Raw genomic sequence first — 25,486 nt, 5'->3', positions numbered from 1 at the left:
TTAAATAGAAGCAGGAATGTATGTGCTAAAAGTCAGTGCCATTTCTTCTAGATTTAAAGAATTTCACAGGTCACTGGTTGAATACAACATAATGGTCTTTAGAGAAATGCAGTCACTTCCAGATCACTGTTCTAAATATTGCTGCTAAATAAATGACTCAATCACCAAGCAATGAGCACACCTTTAAACCATTTCACTTGGGGGGGTGGGATTCCAGTTGTTTTACACTCCATAACAGTCGTGTCTCCAAGACCAACCAGAATTTCACTCTGAACTACAGTCAATGTTGGGCCCTCTAAAAAGAAACGAGACAGGAAAAAATTAGCTCTTCACCCAAAGTATAGGTAATTTTTAAGACATAAACCATGAAAGACTCTAATTTTCTCTTGTTATATGGAAGAATGTTTGCATTAAGAGTCAAACAGACTTAAAAATGAAAGATAAACACTGGGAAACAAGGAAAAGTAAAGTCTGGTCCAGAGCACTTGAATCATATGCAGACTGTACAGGAAATATAAGGAAAAAAAATCAGAAAAGTTTCAGCATGCAGAAAGTACAAACATGAAGAGTCATTCTCCTCCTCTAGCCAGATGTTGGTCATAGAACAGTTTAATACTCTGCTATCAATATTTTAACACAGTATTTTGATACAGAAACATGATTTCTTTTCCAAAGACTCTCTCAAGTTACCCAGTCCATCCCATAGAAAAACCCTATTCTAGGAAATTTTTTAACCTAAAAAGCTTTCTTTTTAGAAAGAGCATCAAGCTCCAAATACTACCTAACAATACTACTTAGGTTTGAACAGAAAACAAAAGGGACATTTGTGAGCTGTTCAACATGTCTTCTGAGATTTTTGAAATTTCTCCCTCATGTTCTACAGGGTTCTACTAATTTTAACAATTCCTCCTCCCTGATGATGAATTAGTTTGTTTTTTTAAATTTTACTACATTGTGTTTCTCACTTACCAATATATGTGAGGGTGGATGTCTGTTTCTCTGTCCCAGCTGAGTTACTTGCCAAACAACCATAAATACCTGCATCTCCAGGAGTTGCCTTTCTTATGATTAAGGTACCTTCTGGGGTCATTCTGTACCTGGGAACACACAGGGGACCAAGCAAAATTATTAGAAAGAACAATGGTTATATCCACACTCCAAGCAGACACAGCAGCATGAGCAGATGGTCTAAAAATAGATGTTTTGGAGTTCTTTTTCTTCATGATAAACTCTATTAGCACTACATTTTGTGAAAAGTACATAAATTAATCTTGTAAAAAAAACAGGAGAAGAGAACTAAAGTGTTTCTCTGTTAGAGATGAAGTAATTGTAATTAAAGAGTAATCAAAGTAAAGATTGAGGTGCTATTTCTGAAACTCACAGACTTCTGTTGAAGTAGTGGAATATTTTGGCATTACTCAATGTCGTTCCGATTGGGAACGGCTAGAAAGAACGACACAAACTCTCAAGGGAGTTTCAACACGAGAATTCTCTAGTTTATTGCTTCAGGCCTGTCTTATAGACAGATACGTGGAAAGTACAGAAAAGAAACTCTTATTGGTTAGCAAAGTGCTACATCACCATCATTGGTCAGGGGCACACTGCCCCCCTGACTCTCTCCTGCAAGGGAAAACAAGAGACTGCAAAACAACACCTGCAAGGCTGTTTAGTGTCCCTGAGAATTGTTTTAATTCCTTCTCATATTTTTCCCAGGCCACTCTCTCAGGCAGCCTGAGGAGCTATGCGGCCTGTAATTTGTACAGGCACTGTGGTTCAGATTTAGCACCCATAACTCAAACCTTCATTCTGACATATGATATTAAAATAAATGGAGACAACTTCTGAAGTCCCACCTGCTGGAGCCAATGATAAACATATCGTTGAGTGTCCACACAACTGTTGGCTTTGGGTAACCTGTGGCAGAACACCTGATGGACACTTCAGAACCTTCTGTAAAAGTCTGGTTCTTGGGTGAAATTACAACCCTTGGTGGTTCTACCAAAAGAAATGAAAAACAGCAATTTAAAACATCTTGTTAGAAAACACAGGACTTCATTCCCATTTTCAAATAGCTCCATGGTGAGAAAGCAGCCCAATGAAGGTCAGAGTACACTTGCTTCCACTGGCATTGTCAATCAAAGTCTCAGACCAAAACTCCCTGGTAAGAGGCATTAGGTCAGAATTCAGGTATTGGCCTTCCTCAGATGGGAGTTTAAAAAGCAGCAACAGAGCTAATTTTGACAAACACCAGACAATAAGCAATGTGTCCCTGCCCATGGCAGGGGTCAGAACAAAATGAGCTTTAAGGTCCCTTTGAACACACACAATTCTGTGATTCTATGAAATTTATTCAGACTACTGGACACTAAAGCCCACAAACCTTCAGGTGGGTCAATTGTCAGAATGTAACCTGAGGGATAAGAATGAACGCCACAATATATGTGCAGATGCACAAGTGGAAGTGGACCTCCAGTGTTAACAACTGTAAAGGATGTTATGGATTTCAGGGTGTTTTCACTAGAAAAACAATTCGTGAACTCAATAGAATTCATTCATTTTTAACTCAGAAAGGCTGTGGACTCCCCAAACCTGGAAGTGTCCAAGGCCAGCTTGGACAGAGCTTGGAGCAACATGGGATAGTGGGAAGTGTCCCTGCCCAGGGCAGAGGGTGGCACTGAATGGGCTTTAAGGTGTTTCCAGCACAAACCATTCTGTGATTCCATAATCCTTAGACTTCCTCAGTAAAAAATTATCAGCAAAGCAGTTCACTTGGGCAACAGACACTTTCTATGGTGTGTCTGACTTTGTCTTACAGTGGCAAGAAGATCCACACCCATGGATAAAAAGTTAGTTGAGACATGAAACTAGCTGCTACAAAGTAAGTAGTACCAATCTTCAGGTTTCAGGCTTTGCCTTTTGCTCACCACTCTCTACTGATATGAATTCCTGGACAAACTACCAGACAAAAGCCTAAGCCCAACTCTTCTGTTCATGGAAGTCCAAGAGACTGAACACATGTAACTCAGAGGTACCTCACATCTAGGGCTGCTCTGCACAGCCCTTCTTTCTAAGCTCCAGCAGAAATTACCCCATCCCACTGGCCTAGGTGACACTTGACACATTTCAGTGGTTGCTAAGGAGCAGCGTGTGTAAGAGCCAGCACACAGCACAAGTGGGCAGGAAGGGGCCAGAAATGGCTGCACGTTACGGAACTGTCCCCAAGTGAATCAAGATGTGCACAGCTGGCTCAGCTATTTTTATTTGGTTTGAAAACCTGCCAAGAGATGCTGGGGGTATTGTGCACGCTCTGGTCACAGGAAGGTCACCTCTCCTGTTGGGATTAGGAAACTGGCTCTGATGGCAATGACACATCATGCTTTGGCAACACACTATTGTCTATGCCAGTATTTTCACATGATATTAGGTGAGAAAAGATGAAAGAAATTTTAACTTGTATTGTATTTGTAATTATTAGAAAAAAGTCAATATACACAGCTGTAATAATCAAGATACTGACTAAAATGAGTGAGACTAAAAGGAATCCTCACCCATTTGCCACCAATTAACAATCTTATTTTCTTGCCCAAATGCCAGGGACCAGGCAGGCACACAGAGGGGCTTTCTCATATGTCAGGTCCATTTAATTTCCTTTGCTTTGTTCTTTGTATCTCAGAGGTGAAGATTTGTAGATGAAAGGAGAAGCACAAGCTCCTTACAGTGCCCATCTCACTCAAGGCTGTACAATTAAACCTTTTAAACAACACAGATCATGTGTAAAGCTATTCAAGAAACCCCACCTGCAGAGCTGCCTCCAGCTCTTGGTCTCTAAAATCAGAAGGACACGGAGCTGATGGAGCGAGTCCAGAGGAGGCCACAAAGATGCCACCTGGACTGGAGCCCCTCTGCTCTGGAGCCAGGCTGGGAGAGCTGGGGGTGTTCACCTGGAGAAGAGAAGGCTCCAGGGGAGACCTCAAGCCCTTCCAGTGACTAAAGGGACTCCAGGAGAGCTGGAGAGTGACTTGGGACAAGGGCCTGGAGGGACAGGACACAAGGAATGGCTTCCCACTGCCAGATGGCAGGGTCGGATGGGATACTGGGAAAGAACTGCTCCCTGTGAGGGTGGGGAGGCCCTGGAAGAGAGTACCCAGAGAAGCTGTGGCTGCCCCTGGATCCCTGGAAGTGTCCAAGGCGATAGGGGATGGGGTTTGGGGCAGCCTGGGATAGTGGAAGGTGTCCCTGCCCATGGAATGAAATGGGCTTTATGGCCCATTTGAGGATTCTATTAATTAATATTCAATTCAATGTTATGATTTTATTCACAAGCCAAATTAAAGATGCGCAGAAGAAAAATTGCACATAAACAGAAAAGCTGTAACAATGTTTGGACATCAAGCTGAGACCAAAGTTTTATAGCATAAAGACAGATCAAAACATTCAAGAGGGATAAACAAAAAGAAGCCATCAGCATCAATCAGCCAGTCACATTCATCTTCTTTTCTGGCATCAACTAAGTGAACCCAATTAAAAAGTAGTATCATCTTCACACATGATCTTGCCTTATTCACTTGCCAGTTGCCTTACTTAGCTACCAAATTCTCAGTGATCCCCTTCCCAATCCCTTGTCATCCCCACCAAGGTTCAGGGTGAGCTGTCCTGTAGCATTCCTTGTCCTGGTAGTCTGCTGATGGGCACCCACATGTTGCAAGTAAAGTGCCTTTCAGCTAATGATGGTGATACCAGACAGGCACTTGAACATTTCTGAACAGCACAGTGAAGGAAACCTACCATGGTGTAGACAGGACAGTAACTAAAGCATCTATGATTTTATTCCAGCTATACATTCAGATAAGAAGATGCACCTGAGCAGGATGCTCATTCCACTGCTTGTTAACTCAATGTTGGAATTCATCACATGCCCAGATTACTAACTCAAAACATCCCTACTAATCCAATCTAAAAAAAGCCAAGGTCTCCCCCACATTACACAGCTGTGTTGTATGGGGAAAAGAAAGTTGCAATACCAAGATAATCCCTTCCTTGTCTGCTTCTACACCAGAACACACGAAAAAACCAAGATTACCATAAAATCATGTTTAGCAACACCCAAATTTCTGAGGATTAATTGTGTCATTGAAATTCTTCAAGGGGAAGGAAACAAAAGACATCACAAATTGATGTACCACCAAGCACACTGTTTCAATTTTTAAAAAAGGGCCCAAATTCCTACATTTCCCCCCTCAATCAGTATTACTGAAATATATATGTGAAAACACCAGAAACAAAACATCAAGCTTCCACTATATGCAACATTAATTGAGCCTAAAAAATATGCAGATACCAAACTCATATTTCAGCTACCAGGCTGTAACAAAACCAGAAAGAAAAGGTTTAAGTGTTCATGGAATTTTAGTCATCAGTGAGAAACATACTGAAAAATGCACAGAATCACCTGTGTTTCACACCCTTGGCCAATCTCCAGCCTCACATAGCTGCAATATACTCCTATAGGCACCTGAAAAAGTAAGGAATCCCCATACAAATTAATTTCTTTCCATACAAGACCAATCTGATGGGAGGACTTGAGCAACTCACACTACATAGCCACCATTTCACAACTCCAAATTTGGGCACATACTTTTTACTCCTAGCACTCAATGGGCATCAAGAGTCCTTGGGATTTATCAAACTGCATTCCAGGACCTTTCAGACTGCTCTGGCCAATACCCCTAGCCTACAGAGAGGCCCAAGTTTCACACAAAGCTCTGCCCTACCTGCATCCCTGTCATGAGGAGCAGTGAGAGGCTGGGGACAGTATGCTCTCCTGAGCACAGAGCACACAACTGGGGCACAAAGTCAGCCCCATGAAGACTCCAAGCTGTATTTGCACAGCTGCTGGCACAGGACACGCATGAACATTCCCTTTCAGAAACAGCAGCATCAAACCCAACACTTTCAAAACAAGAGTTTACAGCAACCCCCTTCAGCAGGAAAAGTAGATGCTGGGTTATTTTTAGAGCCACCAGCATTTGTTCTCTGCCTTAACTCCCCCCCAGAAAGAAAACAGGGATGAAAGCAGCGTTTATTCTCTTATGATCTGAAACTCAAAGATCTGCATGGAGCTGCTCCAACAATAATAAAGGGTTTCAGGATGAATTTAATTTGACGTTCTGAACTACTTACAACTACACAAAGCATGGACCCATCTGCATCAATTAACAAGACTTCAAATTTCCCTCTTTGGCATATTAATAATGACAAGCCCATAAAGCTGTAGCTCTAACATCTAGCCATCCTTTACACTTTGCTGCCAAATAAAAAAAATGTTTTTTGAAAACTATTCCAGGCCCTAAAAATCACTGCAAATTGTACATGACAACCATGCACTAAGTACCCTCAGAAATCTGACAGTGGAGGTATGACTAACACCAAAGAAGGCTTTAAGCATCAGCACTTTATTGTTTTCCAGTACAATCTTTTATACTCATCTTACATGAATTCCACCTGTGTGTCCTCTCTATGCTTCTGTGATTGGTCAATACACCTTGGCACTCCATATTTCTTTACCTTCAATACTGTTCACCTGTCCCACCTGTTGTAGCTCATTAGGGATGAGGCTTGGCCACAGCCCCATTCACAATCACCACAAACTGTGTGCTCACAGGAATCATTTTGTCCAGGCAAATTAAAATGATCACAAGCAGCAGTACTTGCAAACCCTTCAGACACCATTCAGCTCCTGCATGCAGCCATTGGGACGGCTGGCAGTAGATTACTTGTCTAAACAAAAGAGGCAGGCACTACTGCAGAAAGCTGAATTAAGCTGCACCTTAGTGTTTCCTATGTATTTATTCTGTTCTAAGCATCCTTTACGAAAAATGAAGAAAACTTGACTCAGACTCTCAGCTAAGACTGAGCTGCCCAAGAGGGTTCTCTCAAACACGTTTGAAAGCTGTTAGCACTACCAGGACCAGCCAAAAAATAATTCCCAACAATCTGATACAATCATTCTACATAGATAAGTGATTTGAAACTCAATATTCTGTTGTGGCAGCAGTAAAATATCTTTAGCTTTACTAGAAAAAAACACCAGAAGCTATTTGGACAGTGTATTAAAGCTCCCAGCTGAGCCACAGACATTAGGGAGGAAAACCTAAATCCCAGGAAGACATGAACGAGGGAGAGAGGCACTTCTCTTGATGCCTTTGGCATCATTTGAATGAGTGTATTAATGAAAAAATTCTGTACAAAATTTTGTTCAAAACTAGGTTTTCCAAACGCATGGGGGTTGATGTTTTTTAATAACTTTTTTCCTCTCAGCTTTGTTAAAAAATTAGGTTAGAGAAATCTAAGTTAGTTAGAAATTAAGTTGTAACGCTACTGTAGCAATCTGTGGGTAATTCAAATAGACACTGAAAAACCCCACTTCATTCTGCTGTATTTTGTACTAGGCCCTGCACAAGTGGTCCCACACCTACTAATTCTACCTTGGTAACTAATATGGGAAAAACAACATCCCTTTAGTAAGTGTTACAGCTCCACTTCTGAACTCTGTTTTGGAGCACATTAGGTCAAGTTATTCCATTCAAAATTTCTTCTTTCAATAATTCTAAGTTTTCCATTAGCTAACAAATTACTAGAATTAGAGCAGAAGAATTAATTAATGAAGGTACCCGCTCTGTGCAGAACATGGCCTAGCAGCATCACAAACAGAAATGTGTTGGAATTGCCTAAAAGTGACAGAATAATTTTCTTTCTATAATATTTTGAGTTCTGTCTCTCCTCACCCACAGACAGGCACCAAAGAACAAAGGTTCTTTGTCTTGACACAATCAAGACAAATAGAAAAAAGCCAAAAATCCTGCCGTGCTTCAAAATTTTAAAAATATTTGTTCCAATACAAATTATTGTATTTATACTATTTTTTTCTTTTAAATTTGTTCTATGGTATACAGCAACAGCCCAGACCTAGATTTGTTTGGTCTTACTCATGCTGCCTTTTTTTAGTTCTGACTGATTTTTCATTAAATCCCGCAACAGTTTGGGTTGAAAAGGATATCAAAGCCCCTCTCATTCCATCCCCTGCCATGGGTAGGGATACCTTCCACTATCCCAGATTGCTCCAAGCTCTGTCCAGCCTTAGACACTTCCAGGGACGGGCCTGTCCAAGGTTGTGGGCAGCCTGTTCCAACACAAGCCCTTCCAATTGAGCTGCGGGCGCAGTACCCCACCGTTACCTTGCACAGTGAGGAAGACAGAAGCTGTGGCAGATCCGCCCTCGTTGGCAGCAGTGCAGCTGTAGCTGCCTGTGTCTGACAGCCGGGCTGGCCTCACCTCCAAGGACAGGTTAGCCAGGACCCGGAGCCGCAGTGGGTCCTGCAGGCGCGCGTCACGCCCATGCCGCTGCCAGGTCAGGTTGTAGGGCCCCGCGCTCAGCACCAGGCAGCTCAGCACCGCCACGGCCCCAGGAACCACTGTCAGGTTAGCAGGCACCTGGAGCACAGGTGGGGGCTCTGCAGGAAGGAGAGGAAAGGTGTGAGAGACATCTGGCAACCTTTCAGCATTTGCACATTCTTGATAAACGACTTTAGGCACACTACAGAATAAAAAAAAAGTGTAATATTTTAATATTTAATTATTTATTTAATAAGTTAGGTGTTAAATATTAAATTTCATTAACTGACTTATTCAGTAATTTTGTTTTAATATTTGGTTTCATCTCCCATTCTGAAGCCATGAACAGAACCAAGGGCTGCAGCCTTATTCTCTCATGCTGAGCTACCTGCCAGGAGCTCACATCACACAGACACACCTGGTCTAGATCCAAACTACCACATGCTGTAGGATGAAAAATTACACTCTGTATGACAAGAGGCAGCTCTGTGTTCTTTCAGCACAGCCAACAAGAGATCAGTGTCACAGCAACAGGAGGGAGACAGGACCACCACAGGCCTCCAAGTCTGATCTCTGGCCCAGGTGTGACCCCACCTGGTGGCATTTGAGCTACACAGTAGAGTTTTACAGGTTGTATATGGAAAAAAATACCTTAGTAGGAAATTCTTCCAGCAGTAACAATGGAACCAAGTTAACACCATTAGTGAGTTCTTTTCATAATGGATTCTATACAAAAATGTGGATGGAGAAAGCATCCATACTCTGATTTTATTAAGGACCTCATGAAATAAGATAAGAAAAGGGGAGGCAATAAACACAGTATGCAGACAGCCCTGACAGACAGCAAACACAATGCCAACAGCCACTCCTCCTCTTGCTGACTGAAGGGCACCAAAAGTTACCTGCATCACTGCACAGAGGGGCCAGCCCAGACTGCGCAGCTGGTAAGGACACAAACCTGAGGCTCCTGCTAGGGTGTGGGGCAGCTGGCAAAATCATGAAGGGATATGCAGGGAAGTGAATCAGAGAGGAAAAAAGGGAGGAATAGGCACAGAGGGACATAAAAGGGGCCTGTCCCCTGTAAAGTACCACCAAGCAGTGCCCTGTCTGCCCCAGCCCTAGCCTGACCAGCACAACTTGTCCTCTCCCACTAGTAAATCCCTTCTGTAAGTCTCCCAGGGTAACCTCAGTTCCTGTCCCTTCTCTGTATCCCTACTAATATTAAGTGCCAGCTACGGGGGGACTGGTGTGTGTAGACTGGGTGCCACCTGCTGGAGGCAGACCAGGGGTTTAGGAGCCCCATGCCAGTGGCACCAGCTCCTGAGGGGCCTGGGGTCCCAGCCCCAGCTCTTGCAGCCCACAGTGACCTCAAGCAGTGCTGTGCTGCCACACACCAGGTGTCCCAGGGTACACGGGATGAGTTCCGGCAGCCAGGCAGAAGGAATTCCTACAGCTATGTACAACATCCCTCAATTCTCACTTCCACTCAAATCTCTGGGAATTTCATTATCTTTTCTTGTACACATTTTATGTTGTAACTCCCAGTATTTTTTTATCTGCTTTCTACCTGACCCACCTGTACAGTTCTATCATTCTCCCAGAAGAAAGAAGATGCAGTAATTTTCTACTGAAGTTAAACTTTGAAACCACAGATGCTTAAAATAGCAGTAATCATTCTGCTCCTCCTTGAGATATTACTGATCAAGGAGGACACATTTCAAGAAAGAAAATGAATTATTTATGACTTCATGCAATCCCATTAAAAATACCACACATATTCCATTTGGTTCTCCCCAGACTGGTTCTTGAACAAAGAAAACTCCACTCCAATAAATAACACTGAGAGGGATGCTTGTGCAGAAATGAGACAGCTGTAAGAACAAGACCAAATCTTTATCAGTACACACTAAAATACAACTATCCTAAAAAAACAAGGATAACAGGGAACTAAAAAAAAAATTTAAAAAAAAAATCTGTATTTATTAAGGGTTAAAGTTACTCTTATGGCTCAGAACCAGCCATAAATCCTCCTCCTCAAGGTCTCCTGGGCAGCTCTCAGATGAGGTTCACAAGCTCCATGCTGGATCCCTGCACAGCACTGTGTGCTGAGTGTGCAACTCTTCCTCTCTACAAACACAGACTGCACAGCAATTGCCCTCATTGCCAAACCCATAGACTTTAACCCATGCAGAGGAGAGTCAGGGGAAGCTTGCTTACTGAATGGAGTTTCTCCCCTGTACTTTTAGGTTTGGGGTGTTTAGAAGAAACAATTAATCTTCTATTGCTTTCCACAGGCTTATCATCAAATATGTTACCTAAGCTCAGGAAAGAGAGAGATGAAGCCAGTACAGGACTGGAATCCCCATCTTTTGACTGCCAATCCAGTGGGACAACACAAGTTTTGGACTACCCCAGCCTCTGCCCACAGTCAGCCATTCCCCAGCAGTTTACTGGCCCTTCAGTTAGGGTGCTGCACAAGCTAATGAGCCATTTGACATTTTTAAGATTTAATAGGAGTAAAAAAAAGTCAAACTCAAGTGTTTGCTTTCTGCGAAATGTGAAAACATTGGCACAGCTCCAATACCTTTCACACAGCAGTCGCCAGAATGGATTATCTGTGATATACTGTCTGTCAGCTGGGTAAGCCAAGAACACTTAAAAATATTGTTTACTTTGCTTCAAGAAGAAATTTCAAGTAATTTTCCTGCAAATGTTTGTACACAAGGATTTCAAAGCATCTCCCTGCCATTAATCCTCCGTAGGGCTCTGAACAGAACAAATTGTCATGTTTATACAGTGACTCAGTTCCAGGCCATCTCTCGTGCTTTGTAAATGAGGGGATATGGGATTTTTCCCCTTATTAGTGTTGGCTTTCAAGTGCTATCAACATCACAAGAAAAAGGTCAGGATTCTCATTCACGTCTCTCTTTGATGAGGAGAATGGTTGCAGCTTCCAGACTTAGAATCTTTATGCCCACAGTTGTTTGCTCTCCAAGCCGTAGTTTGAAATAAGCATCTGGGAATATCCCTTCTGTTTGAAGGATTTTTGTGGCCAAAATATAAACTAGTGCTCTAGAACCAGGACCTGGGTAAGCACCGATGTTACTGTTACATTCTACTCACTACTTCGTGTGAATAAAATTGATGTTCCTCTCCTCAAATTCATCCCTTGGTCCAAGAGGGCTATTTCTCGACATATTTTGCCTTGCACAAAATCAATGCTATCACACTGGTTTCTTTGAATTTGCTCATAGTACAATGAAAGGAACATCTTTGCCTGGAAAAGGGAAGGTGAAGGATTATGGAGCCACACTCTTCAGCTACTGAGAGGGTTGTTTTAGGGAATACACAATTAGAGTATTCTCAGGGCACAGGAGAGGAAAACAAAAGAGAGTCTTTGTTCATACTTTGTTCATGACATGCAGCAGAAGAAATTCAGACCAGACATACAAAATATTTTCCTAGTGGGGGCAGTTAAGCACTGAAGGCTGACCATGAACTTGTGAAATCTCCACCCTTGGGGACATTCAAAGACTGACTCGATAAGTTCCTTGAAAACATCATCAAGCTTGGAAGCTAATTTTGTTTGAACAGTGAATGGGACTAGATAACTTCCAAAGGTCCCTCCAGCCTGAATCGTTTTGTGATTCTGTAACTCATAATCCAGGTTAATTTACCTGGAATAGCTACTGCAGGAGATAAGAGGCAAGACAACTTTAATTTCAAGCCATTAAATGAAACCCTGAGTTGAAAATGTTGTTCTGAGTTCTCCCATTCCTCCCTGTCACAGAAAATTATTGCTCCAGTGTTTCTCAAGCTCACCAGCAACAGCTTTCACTTGCTCCAAGACTCGTATCTGATCAACACCAACACAAGGCTATATAGATATATACAGATGTATACAGATCTTTGCTACAAACCAGAAATTATTTTTCCTTCTCACTCTGGCTGCATTGCAACTGTGAAAAATTAAGTGACAAAATGTGCTATAGTATGGGCAGGGGTCTCATCCATCCACTCACAGACAGAAATAAGCCTACTGTTTATTCAAAATTATCTTTGTGATTAGCCCTATTTTTACTTCCTCATTTTTATTACTAGTTTTAAGAAATTCAAGGTAATAGATGAGATTTCCAACAATTTACTGAATTTTGTACTGCAAGAAAGCAGAAATTTGAACACAACCTTCATACGTCCTTGTCTATCAGATAACACATACATACAATCAAGCCAACATATAACTGCTACAAAGTGAAATAAAAATTAAAACAATTGAAATCTGAGATTTAAAAGTTTTGGATTCTCTAGGTCAGATCTATTCTGCAAATCCAAATGATAGCAGGAACTAAAACCAAACCAACTTTGATATTTAAAACAGGTTTGTTGAATAAACCTCAGCTCACTTATAGACATGGGTAAGGAAAAAACACAGAAATTAAAAATACACTTAAAACTGAGAATGTATTTTATCACCCCCATGTGCTTTTCTTAAGTGTTTGAGCCCAAAAAATTCAACCCAGAAGGGTGGCTGGGACACACCTGACACATCGAGGAATGTCTGCGCACGTCCCATTCCCGCAGTGCTGGTGGCCAAGCACTCATAAAAGCCCTCGTCGGACACGGACACCTGGGCAATGTCCCAGCTCATGCTGGATGATTCTCTGCAGGAGAAAAGGGCACTCATGAATTCCTCAAAGAAACAAGAGTTACATCAGCTTGGCTTGCAGACAACAGGAGAGTTTCTCAATCATTAAGAGGCAAGATGGACCCTCTGATGAATCAAATTGGGTATCACTTTACAGATGATACTGTCTCATAAGATTTTGCAGAACATCCCACTTGCACATCAAAAAATAAACCTTTAACAAGTCAGCAATTGTCACACAATACCAAAGGCAGTGTATCTGTTGTCGTTCCCTCAGCTGCTTGTGCGCTGTTCTATTTACCACCTGAGAAGACAGATTCCTTGAAGCCACAGAGTTTCCGTGCAGAGCCAGTTGATGGTACCAACCCCACCCCTCTTTACCAGCAAATCCAACAAGGTCTCATCCTCCCACCTGAGCTTCCCAAACTCAAAGGTGCATGAATCCAGAGAACCACTGCAGGTTTTCCCTAGATCCCTGCAAAGCCAAGGCTGCTGGACATTAACACCATGTTGGTATCACACACAATGTGAAAGCAAGAAGGGAGTAAAATTGTAGCTACATAGGCTGCTTACATGTGCTTCAAAACAAACATTCTCAGTTTCTCGTAACTCAAAACCACATTTCATGAACTCCTGGTGCTACAGACACATGGAGGATGACATAAATGAGCAAACCAGTGGTTCTGCAGTGTCCCAGTGCTCCCCATAGCCTGTTGCTATGGCAGATAAACAAAACTGATAAGCACTAAAATATCTGGGAGAGCTTTGGCAAGTCATTGCCACATTACAGGAAAACACTACTTTAATAACCCCTTTGTTAGTCTGAATAGATTGATTTATTAGCCCTTAAAGGATACAGAAGGAATAAGAGACTTGGAATACGCATGGAGGTTTAATGCTGTAGCACCATGGGACAGACAATCCAATTACGCCACAAATGAAAACAGTGTACAGTGACCTTAAATGGCTTTCTATTTGTTCCCTCTTACTTTATATTTATTCTAGAGAACCTAATGTATCATACTTCAAATCTCAGACATTTCCCAGTGCAATGCTGGCACATGGACATGGCAGCAACTGCCAGCACTAAAGAATAAGGTGGTGTTTCTTCCAAATAACGAGTGAGAAACTCCTCTATTTCATGGAAAGTGTGTTAAAAGTGAGGTTAGGCAATCGTGTTCCGCTTCCTTCCTTACTCATGCTACACACCAGATGTCAACTGTGGAAGCCCTGAGAACAGAAGCACAAAGGAAAATGTGCCCAGGGGGTAGAACAGCTTGGCAAAACATAGACCTGTGGTGGACTATTAAAGAAAAAATTAAAAAAAAAATCAGGCCAACACTGGCAGCAAGGACTAACATGTCAGGGCATCTGCTCCACACGTGGGCACTAGGTGAAGAGCTGTAACTGCACACAAGTCACAGCATGTGTCAGGCGATAACTCAGCACCTTCCAGCACCACCATAACCTACCAAATTCATTTTACTGTAGATGCAATCTGATAATTAGGCTGTTTATCTGGGCAGCTGGGGAACTACAAACATTCAAACTCTGGTTTCTCAGTCACTGCAGAGAACACAGTGGTGCTTGAGTTGTACTGCACCTCACCTCCTGGACACCCCCCTCCATGCTGCTGCAAACCCAGCTGGGAACTCACCAGACAAAGGCTGTGGCTCACAGGGAGAAATGAAACCTATCATTTCACTACCTAGCACATGGTCTGGAGAGACATATTCTGCATGGTTTACTAGATTTGAATAGCAACCACAAAGATCAGTTGATTATGAGTGAACTTTTTAATTATCATGATTGTTGTTTTGATCAACTACATGAATTGCCTCTCATCAGAATTTAATGTCTTATTTTTGCTGATTCTAAACTCTGCAGGATTAGTGGGATCTGCTGTTTATAATACAGAATGGATTGTAAAGACACTTTCATGCTCAGTTTCCACTGACATGAGGTGCTCAGCTATTGCTCTTGACCTCCTATATCAGGCTGCTCAAAAATGCACTGCAAAATCCAGTTTTCTTACTACACTACCATAGGATGCAGAAATGTAAAAAGACAAAGCTGTTACAATTTTACAAGTTTTTTCTTCCTAACATATGGTACTTATTTAAAATTAGGAATTATTATTGCATCTGACAGTAGTACCTCTGGAACCAAAGTAAAAATGTATTTGAATTTCAAAGTCTGTTCTCTTCATGAACCCTGAACTTGTAGTTATTCTAAGGGTATCTTCACATAGACAACTGTCAAAACAGAAATATGATATTCAATTTGTAAACCATTTAGGTTTTGAAATAAATAGTTGAGTAAAGACATCTGGATACCAAAACAAACCTTATTCAGTGCAGAGGAATACTGGAGTTCAAACGTGCACTGAACTACTAAGCTGGACAAACCCTGCCTGGAACTTCACTACAAGAGGCAAAAAACCCAAGCTGAAGTAGATCCTATTTAACTGTGAACAATATTTGGCTCGAGATATGTTTTGTTAAATTAAATTGGATGACGTGTTCATTCATAATGACACTTCTGTAACAGAAAAAAGAAAAATGCAGCTGAATTAGTGGTGCCAGGTGTGTGAAGAACAAGGAGAAGCATGGGGTTTGATACCTAAGGAATGGAAAATATTACACAGCGGCCCAAGTATGTGCTGTGCTGGGGCTGACTATGTGTCAGTTGCACCTCATTAAAACCCAAACCACACCAAGCTGCAGCATTTCCCACTGCCAGCAGTGCACAAGGCAGCTGCAGGATGTGTTTACTTGGGTATGCTGTACCTGCTGGGGAATACAGAAGTTACTCTTCAGTCCACTCCTGAGGTGCTTCAGGCTGCACAGGAGGTTGCTGACAGTGCTTGCTAGTGCACAGTTTCCTTTAGGTTTTACAAACAGAATTACAAGGGGCACTTTATGAGTATTTTAACTAATTTACCTTTTTATTAATATTATTCTCTCATCCTACAGAGAAAGGGCACGAGATTCTCTTTCTATACAGAAATCTGAAGAGCCTTCTGGATATCCCACATAAGTTTTGCTATTTTGAGAGATTTTCTGAAGATGAAATTTTCTAGGGCAGGTCAGGACATACTTCTAGGGCATCCATGAAAGGCAATACAAATCAAACAAATTCATGTATGTCCAGTCATCTAAGTATCACTGAGGCCAGAGTGAGGGATGTGTTTCATAAACAAAGCTAGTTACCAATTTTGAATAACTTTCTAAAATATAAATTAAAACCATATGACTTCTAGACTTTTAGATCCAGTTTACCATAATTTCAGAGCACACATCTGAGGGGAATTTAGGCCAGAACTTTATAAATCCCATCACATGTACAGCATGTACACCCTCTGCTATAAATCATACATAGATATATCTCTCGATATATATAAATATTATCAATATCTTCATAAAATACAGCCTTCCTGATGAAGAGCACCAAAAATAACAGACTGGAAGTAGCAGGATGTAGACAGCACATAGCGGTAAATAATAACAGAAATCATAAGCTATAAATAGGAAATGAAGCAGCATTGTGAAAAAAATCACGACTTACTTGAAGAACTGATCCACTCCCAGTTTTACTCCATTTTTAGTAAAATGTTGAGTAAAAGGTATAAGGCTTTCAACATGGCAAGGAACAGAGCCTGGCTGTGAATAATACCCTGGAGTCTTCATGGGCATTGTAACTTTGGGGGCATCTAAAGAAAGAAAACATTCCCCAGATTCTATTATCAGCTACTAACACAGATCCCCTCCTTTCCTTTTATTAAAAGGAAGCTCAATTTCTGATAAAGCTTCACTTAGTAAGTATTGACCATCATGAACTAGAGACAGAAATTTGGAAGGAATCACCACATAAGTTATAAAAAGCTTAAGTTATAAAAGCATACGAGATCTCAATTTTAACTGATTCAGAGGAGACAGATGAGGAGTCAATTCAAGTTAAAGTCTCTTACCAGGAGTAATACTAGAAAATGAAACACTTGAAACTCTCTGAAAAAGATAATCATCCTTGTCATAGCCCATTATTTTAACAAAAAAAGCTTCATCTGGTGGAATGAAGTCAGAAATATTCCATAGTCCATAGGGCTTTCTGTCAGGGTAGTATTTCACAGGCAAGGTCTTAAGGAGCTCCCCTGTAATGCTCAGAAGTTCCAGTCGGTCTACTCTAGCTGGAGGCAGGATCCCCGTGGTATTCAGCAGCATGAAGGTAGGAATCCCTAGAAAAACAGAAACACACTATTTTAAGTGCTAAAGAAAACAGATAACTAAACATGAAAGATTATATTCCATCTGCATAGCTCACTACCCCATGAATGCAGCATTCAGCTCCAGCCCTCACCCACTGAGTAGGGAAAGGCCAAATTGTACTGAGCTGAGCTCTGCTTATTAGCTGTGAGGAGACCCAACTGGGGAGAGTTTAAATTACTGATTTAAACAGGTGCTTCTAAAATAGAAGCTTCTTTATTAATTTGTCACCATGCACCTGGGCCAAGGCCTTTTTCTGAAGCTCCAGAAATAACAGAAACAGCACTGCAATTTTGAGGCAACATTAAAAATATCTGTATTTATGTCACACAGATAACAAAGCACCCACAGGAACCAACCCACAGCATCCCCAGAGCTATCACAAAGCTCATCATAGAGCTCTATTCAATTCTGGGGGCCTGAAGTTATTTAATGTGGACTAAAGTGGAAACAAACCTTGCACTGGCCTGCTGGATGTTTTTTTAAAGTCTAAGGTGGGCTTCCTGGAGAAGCCAGCTCGGAAGTCGATGGTGCTGAGCCCTGTGATGCGCACAGAGTGCCTCCCACTGCTCGAGGTCTGAAAAACACCCAGCACATGGAATCAGTACTGCAGGCACTGCACAGAGGGTGAGCCAGCCCCTGAGCTCAGGGACTGACTCCAGCATAGTTAACAGCAGCACACAGAAGAGCCTCATGGCTTAAGTTGTAAGGAAAAGCACCTTGAATAAAGCTTTGCTTTCACATCCAGGCACTACAACTGTGGTGTCAGCAAAGACAGACAATTTGTCTTGGAAGTAAATCATATCAACAAATCAACAACTCCTTGTCATGTGCCAATGCCTGTAATGGGAGTGGTCTGGGAGTTCAGACCTGACAATTACAAACGCTACTAGAAAATGGTGTGTTAATCAGAACTCCAGAAAAAAATACCTATGCTTTAAAGGTCCATCTCTTCTCCAGCCAAGGGGAAAGTAGAGGGTGAATAGGTACCTGTTCCCTGTGGTCTCTACCCTTGTACCCTCACCTTGTCATTCTGCTTCAACCAGAAAAAAAAAACTAAAAACAACCTCCACCCATCCATCACCCTTGAACAGCCTGAGCTTCATGCTCTGGAGAGTACAGCTGCTCTAATGCAAGTCTTTCATCTTAAAGATGACAAATCAAAGTAATTCTAAGTCACTTCCTATGATAATATGCAGAGAAAGAAAGGTCAGCTGCTACTTGCCAAAGGTGTAGGAACCCAAGGCTTATCCTCCTCATCTACTTCTACAACCTTCAGCTGTCTGGAAGCTTCCAGTGAGCTTTCCCTGGAGTTTTACCCAATCCATTCTCAAATTCCTGAAGCTCTCTGGAAGAGGTTACTCCAGAGTAACCCCTCTACCATCACTGCATGTGAGTATCAAATTAAACAGTTGTTTCTTAAAAGTAACAGCCTTGGGACAGGCATTAGACACCATGAAAAATCAATGCCTAACTGATCAAAGCAACATCTTCTATTTAGCTAGCCTTTCACCTCAGAAATAGCACCACTAAAACCTTTTTTATATAAGTCAGCTGTTAACAATATAAAGAAATATTTAATTGTGCCAAACAATTCAAGGTATTGAGTGTTAATTACCAGTTAAAATTTCATTAGATAAACTCAGTGATAAAGTTCTGTTTTATAGCTTGGTGAATCTGCATAAGGAGTTTATGGTGTGAATAAAATTTTCGTAAAGCTTAAGTCTGAAGTCTTAAAAATCTTTGTGTAAATAAACCAAACCAGTGACTAAAGCTGAGAAAACACACAGAAAAATATAAATCATTTTTCTTTTTGAATTACTGAGACCTTTGGATATTTGTGAGTTTTAAGGCCAGAATAACCTTATAAAATTTTACCATTTCCTAATAACAATAAACACATCTCTGACTGTCATGTCTAGGAGCTGGGGGGTCTTTAGGCAAACACCAGGAATTAGTTTTATCACACAGAACTACTTTCCAATTATCTTTAGGCCTCTTCTCATTATTTGTAGTTGAACATGGATTGTAGAGACTATACATTAGGGTTTCCTCTCCCAGGTTGGATGAGGATAATCAAAGGAGCAATTACATATTTGTGAAAGACCTTTTCCTGTCTTGCAAACAACATCAAAAAATTACCCAAAATACACGTATCTAAGAAATGCATGACCTGGCTTGCTCATAAAATTTAAATTAATATTTCAACTACATATTCAAGAGATTTTCTTCATTTCTTTTTTCATGCAACATACAGCAATTTGAATGTTTTATCCATGCTCTCCATAGAGTTGGAGACAGCATTATGCTGAGCTTAGAAAAAAACCCAAAATCCACCCAAATCCCAACCACCAGAAAAACTCCCAGGCCCTCCCTGCAGGAGCAGCCTGATGGCTTGAGAAGGCTGCTGTCCTGCTGCCAGAAGTGCATGCCAGCAGTGGCAGCCTGGGCAAGAGAAGACTGTTGGCTCTGCAGGTGTCCCACCCCAAGCATGCACTCCTCCCCGCTCGGTGCTTGGGGTGGATGCTGGCACACACCGGTGGCTCAGCTCACATCACACAGCCAAGAGCACACGGGGCATTTCCTGCACTGTCCCTCTGGGCTGCAGGGCACTAGATATTTGCTGCACTGATCCCTCAACCTAGAAGTCTCCAACAAATGACAGAAGGGAATCCTAAGGCCCTGACTGTAGGAAAAGGTCTCAGGATCCAATGTGGCTCATGTTACCATGTCGAACAGGACCCAAACCTTTTTATTTTTAACAGCCCGCCAGGTTGTCTCTGTACTGGAATTTGCAGCACTTTTGGTCATAGTATCATGGAATTGGAAGGGACCTTAAAAGGTCACCCAGTGCTAACCCCTGCTATAGGCAGGGACACCTTCCACTAGCCCAGGTTGCTCCAAGCTTCATTCAGCCTAGCCTCAGACACTTCCAGGGCCCAGAGGGGTAGACACAGCTTCTCTGGGCACCCTGTGGCCAAGGCCTCCCCACCCTCACAGGGAACAATTCCTTCCCAACAACCCATCCAGCCCTGCCCTCTAGCAGTTTGGGGTTTTTTTTCCCCTCTTGTCACATCACTATCTGCCCATATAAAAAATCCCTATCCCTCATTTGAAAAGCCCCCAGTCCTAGACAGACATTCAAACAATTCTCCCCAGAGCTGCTGAGCTCAACATGCTTTTGTAGCTGCAGTTCTGCAGCAGGATCAACAGCTTCCCCCAGGGCTGTGTGTGAATTAATGATCCTTTTCAAAGCACCTCTGTGCTTAGGGCAGGGACAATGCAGAGCAGCATCCATTCAGCACTGCCTATAAAGTGCCTCACCCGGCTGCCTTCCCCTCCAAAAATGACTATGGAGTATTTACACTGCTACAATAGAATAGATCAGTCAGAAAGGATCTACACCAGTAGGATTGTTTCCATACCTATTTAGGAAAGCTCGGATCATGCAGCTTTACCTACATAAAGAGGTATACAACAATATTAAATACAAGATCACAGGATATTTACTGTAACACAGACTCAGTTATGAGTATCTGTGATAAATAACATAGGAAATCATTATACAACCTACACAACCCCCTTAATATGCTACAGAACAATCTACATGTGTTCTGCAATAACTACCTTAACTGTCCATGTTCCAGGCTCTGGATCTTTGACATTTACTACCTTTGCAGAGTTGTGGATATTTAGCAATTCATTCAGACCTGATCCTTTACTGAGCTGCTTGCCTGGAAAAACAGAAACAGGAAGTAAATACAATATTGCTTAAAAAAAGCAGAGAGTAAATACAATATTGTTGTTTTGTACCAATGTATTTCTGATAATTGACTTTCTCACTACTTAGCAGTCAATGACATTTACAACAGTCAAAATTCCCTATAATTCTTTGACAGATTACTGAAAATGTTCATTTATATGTGGGTGGTTGTGTGCAGGAATTGGCTCTCTAGAGGGGGATTTTGTTCCCTCAAAGCTGACCCTGAAGAATCATCAGCCCTAAAACTCATCTGGCTGTTTCACAGGACTAAAGGGAAAGAGGAAGTGGAGACTGGGATGTCCTAATGCCCATTTTCAAAACATAACAGACATGCCTTTAGTGAGACACTGTGTTTATATAGATTTAGATGCACGGAGTTAATCTATGAGAAAGGCCAAAAAAGATGTGAGGTGACAGCTTCAGCAAAGCCTGACATTTGCACCCAGGACTGTGTTGTGATGGCTTGAACACTGATACTGAGCAAATATCTTTCCTGTAAACAAGAATGCCACAGTGCAGGACAGACCAGACAACATTGCAGGGAACCCATCCTGGGCATAAAATATTTCCAAGCTACTCAAGCTATATCCTTAGGCAAAAGTCATTCAGAGAATACAAAATATGATCTGAATTTATTTCTGGAGTGTTGTTCCAAGTTCCTAAGGCATCAACATAATAATAAAGAACAGATTTGTTCAAAATAGCTTCAATTACAAATTAGTTCCAAATCTGTCACTGCATTCCCCATCACACACTGCTCAGCTGGAGATGGGCAGGGGAGACAGGTTCGGTTCTGAATGTTCTCGCAATTCAAAAAAGCCAGACCATGGTTGAACTTTCCTCACATAAAACCCAATGAACATGTACAACCCTTAAATGATGGTTCAGGGAATATAAAAACAGATGAAAGGCCAAAATGTTCAGCAATCCAGAATGCAAGGACAAACTGTAACAAAGAAGATGGAGGTGAGATGGACAGAATAAGGAAGTTTTCCAGCTGCCTCCAAGTGAAAAAAAAACATGGAATATTGGGAAAAAAATAAAATATGAGAAGAGATTTTTCCTTCCCTTTTTTCACTGTTACAAAGTAAAATATAAAGTACTTCACCTAAAGGATTATGAATTTCCATTGCTGGTGAAGGACCACTCAAGGACACTGTAACTTCCTTCAGACTGGGATCAAAAGGGATCTGCCAAGTATTTACAGCCATGGACAGATGGTCTGTAGACAAGAGATGCACTTTGGAGGCTTGAACTGCTTCTTCAACCCATTTTAACACCTAGAAGAGAAAATAACAGTTGTTACTATACTGTCAGCAGTACTGGCTGTTGAAATATTTTCTGCTGAAATGCTTGTCTCTACTGTCTTGTAGAGATTCCATATTGATTTATTTTTAAAAATGTGAATACTTAAAGGAAATGCAACTTTACTAGAAAATACTAGCAAAGCCATGGGCATCATGGTGTTAAAGGAGTACACAAGCACACCTGGATACATCTCTGGACAACCACAGGTAAATTTTAAAAGAAATTAGGGATAAAAACCTGTGGATATTTCTGGTCATCAACTATTAATTGCATGAAGAAACAAGGAAAATATTCTCATCCAGATGTACTAAGTAATTTCTATCTATGGACTTTTCCAAGGTTTTATTCCCTTAAAACATGTAATACAAATTTCTGTTAGGCACAGCACAGAGATGGGACTGGAGGGGAACACGCCTTTGGAAGGTATGTTTCTGCAGGGCACAGAGGCTCCCACACCAGGGAAAGCAGCCCATGGGAGAGTCCACAGTGAAGGAGAGGAAGGGTGTGAGGAGGAAAAGGAGCTAAGAGAAATCTATGTGTACTAACCACACCCCTTTCCTGGTGGCACTGGGGAAGGAAGAATGAATTGGGGGAGGAGTCAGGCAAGTGGAATCAAAGGTGTTCCTACCTATCTTTGCTTCCCACCATCTGAAGAAATAATTTCGTATCTCTTTTAATTGGCAACAAATTAATTTTCCTTAAGTCAACTTTGTCTTGCCCTCAACAACAACTGGTGATTTCCCTGTCTTTATCTCTGTCGTGGTTTTAAACCAATAACTAAGAAAATTACTTATTTCTTGCTGTGAGACATGGATTAGAACAAGAGAAAAACAGGCATACAACTTAAAAGGGGAAAAAAAAAAAAAGTTTATTGACAAACTACAATAATAAGAACACCAGAATAAACTTCTAGAAAAACCTATTCATCCCCTATCTACCCACTATTCCCTTGTTCACGTGACAACAGAGACAAAAACTTTGGAACTTTGATGGTTAAAACAGTCCCAATTCTTGCTACAGTCTTTTCACCAGTCTTTGTAGAGAAACAGAAGTTTCTACCTGTTAATTTATGGAGTTTCTCACAAGAAAACTATTTTTGTTATAATTTTCTATTGCCCTAATGTTAGCTGCCCAGAGCTGTTATTATTAGAGTTCACTCCTCCCATTTTCACATCACTCTGAAGTGTGTATGGGCCATGAGTCTAGAGATAGCATTTTTAAGGATAAGTTATTCAAAGGCAAAAAAGTCTTCTTCATCTGTTTTTGTAAGCTTCACTAGAAAACAGTTTTCTCATTGCCTCTCAAGGCTTCAAATCTCCCAGCACTTCACTATACCATAATTACTCTACTTTTTACTCAAATTTACACTTTGAACACTTTATTCCTCTCTAGATACTGTATCATGAATTAAAGGAGTTCTTTTCAGGACTTCATTGTCCATCTCTATAGTTTTAACAGAAAGATATTTCAGCTTAATTAAAGCATCTTCTTAATTCTCTACCTCTTCTGAAGCTTCTTTTCTTTCCTGTCACTGGTAGTTTATAAAGTCTCTTTTCATGTTGATCTCTCTCTCTCTCTCTCTGGATAAAAAGATTAATCCGCAAGTCTCATCTGGGTAATGAAAGAGTTAAAATCTTGCCCAGGCTTTTGTAGGTGGTTCGGTGATCCCTGCCGAACAGGAGCTGGAGCCGTCTGCGATGGAAGGTTCCTCATGGCTGCTCTGGAGAGTGTGGCTGTCTCCGCTTGCTGCAGGTCCTGAGCCTCTCTCCTTCTTCACTCGGCAGTTTCTAGTGAATTCAGCTACAGCAAAACCTGCAGCCGAGCCAGAGATCGGCTCGGCCCGGCCCGGGGAAAACCTTCCCCAGGCCCCGCCATCTCCCGGCCGGGAGACGGGGCAGGCCCGGCCCCATCCCCGCCCGGCCACATGGCCTGGGCAGGGAATGGAAGGCCTGCAGCTCCGCCACCCTCCACAGCCAGAAAACAAAGAGAGCCCAGAGAGCTCTGCTTTTACACTTTAAGGTAGGGTTCACAAGTTGATCCTACTTTTCAATGTCCTAAACTGCTGTCAATTCTCAGCAATGACCGATAATTGGTCAGGAGAAAAGACTCCAGGCAGTTCTCAGCAACTCCAACTCCCTTAAAGGTAAAGTAACTCCATGACAATCTCAACCCAGAAGCTTCCTCAACCCACTCCTCCTCGGCAAGGGGTGAGTGAGTGGCTGAGAGGGAGCTTGACAATTAGCCAAGGGAAATCCAACACAACCAACCCAACCTCCCCAGAAACACACCTCGTTTGTCAAACTATATGATTTTGCATCACCTCTGTATGTAACAAAGCTGTAGCATATTTTTTAAATCCTACTGAAGTAATATTGGCTTTGTGTAACATGAATGTGACTCACAATAATACTGAACTGTCATATTAAGTTGCAGTTGACCATGGTGGCATTGAGAAACATCTTGTAAAGGAGAGCCATCTTTTGATTATGTCAGTTCAAGACTTGGAAACCAATAATAAACCAACCTGAATGTGTTACCCCTCAGTCCTGGGGGATCTCCAGGGCAAGTCCTTCAACCTAGGACTCAATTCAACACATTGTGCAAAAGAACCTCATTCCCCTGGTTTATTGTGCATTACTTGCTTACTTTATCATTTAAAAAACAGAAATATGCCATAGGTTTTTGTGTTTGATGACTTTAGATTCCAGCCTCCTATAAAAGCATACTTGTTCTCATCTGTTACAGTATAAATGCCCAACAACCTTTGTGCAAAGATGAAATAAGTGAATAAGTGAAGTAAGTAAATAAGTCATCATTGGAAACACATTAGAAATGGTGAGGGCAGGTTTTCATTAATGATTCTCCCTCTACTCTTAGGAATGTCCCACCTGGGCTGTGCTGAGTGCTCCCAGTACAGGGTGCAACAGCACTGACCAGGTGTCTCCTCGCCAAGTGTCTGCACAAGCTAGGTGCTTGGGCATGTTTGCAAAACAACATACCCAAAAATCACAGTAAAACTGCCTGTGCTACTCAAAGCCCTGCAGCAATGTGGCCCAAGAGAGAACTGTGGTTTGTGCAACCACTGGTGATAGCAGCTAGGGAGCAACTCAAGTTTGC

General features: G+C 41.7%; 1 protein-coding gene across 1 annotated transcript in view; it reads right to left on the bottom strand.

Moving 5' to 3' along the window:
- HMCN1 (hemicentin 1) overlaps nt 1–25,486 on the bottom strand; it is a 172,970-nt gene that overhangs the window by 103,849 nt on the left and 43,635 nt on the right. Inside the window, exons 5-14 of the mRNA XM_023931592.2 lie at nt 22,170–22,341; nt 20,926–21,032; nt 17,755–17,875; nt 17,007–17,270; nt 16,604–16,748; nt 12,931–13,052; nt 8,235–8,510; nt 1,854–1,995; nt 970–1,097; nt 182–295 (exon numbers count right to left, since the gene is read on the bottom strand). Of these exons, the coding sequence (XP_023787360.2) occupies nt 182–295; nt 970–1,097; nt 1,854–1,995; nt 8,235–8,510; nt 12,931–13,052; nt 16,604–16,748; nt 17,007–17,270; nt 17,755–17,875; nt 20,926–21,032; nt 22,170–22,341 (1,591 nt within the window). The remainder of the gene's footprint in view (nt 1–181; nt 296–969; nt 1,098–1,853; nt 1,996–8,234; nt 8,511–12,930; nt 13,053–16,603; nt 16,749–17,006; nt 17,271–17,754; nt 17,876–20,925; nt 21,033–22,169; nt 22,342–25,486) is intronic.

Source organism: Cyanistes caeruleus, chromosome 9, assembly GCF_971803275.1.
Source record: "Cyanistes caeruleus chromosome 9, bCyaCae1.hap1.1, whole genome shotgun sequence".
Taxonomy (NCBI): Eukaryota; Metazoa; Chordata; class Aves; order Passeriformes; family Paridae; genus Cyanistes; species Cyanistes caeruleus.
This window is presented reverse-complemented; position numbering and strand designations above follow the sequence as displayed.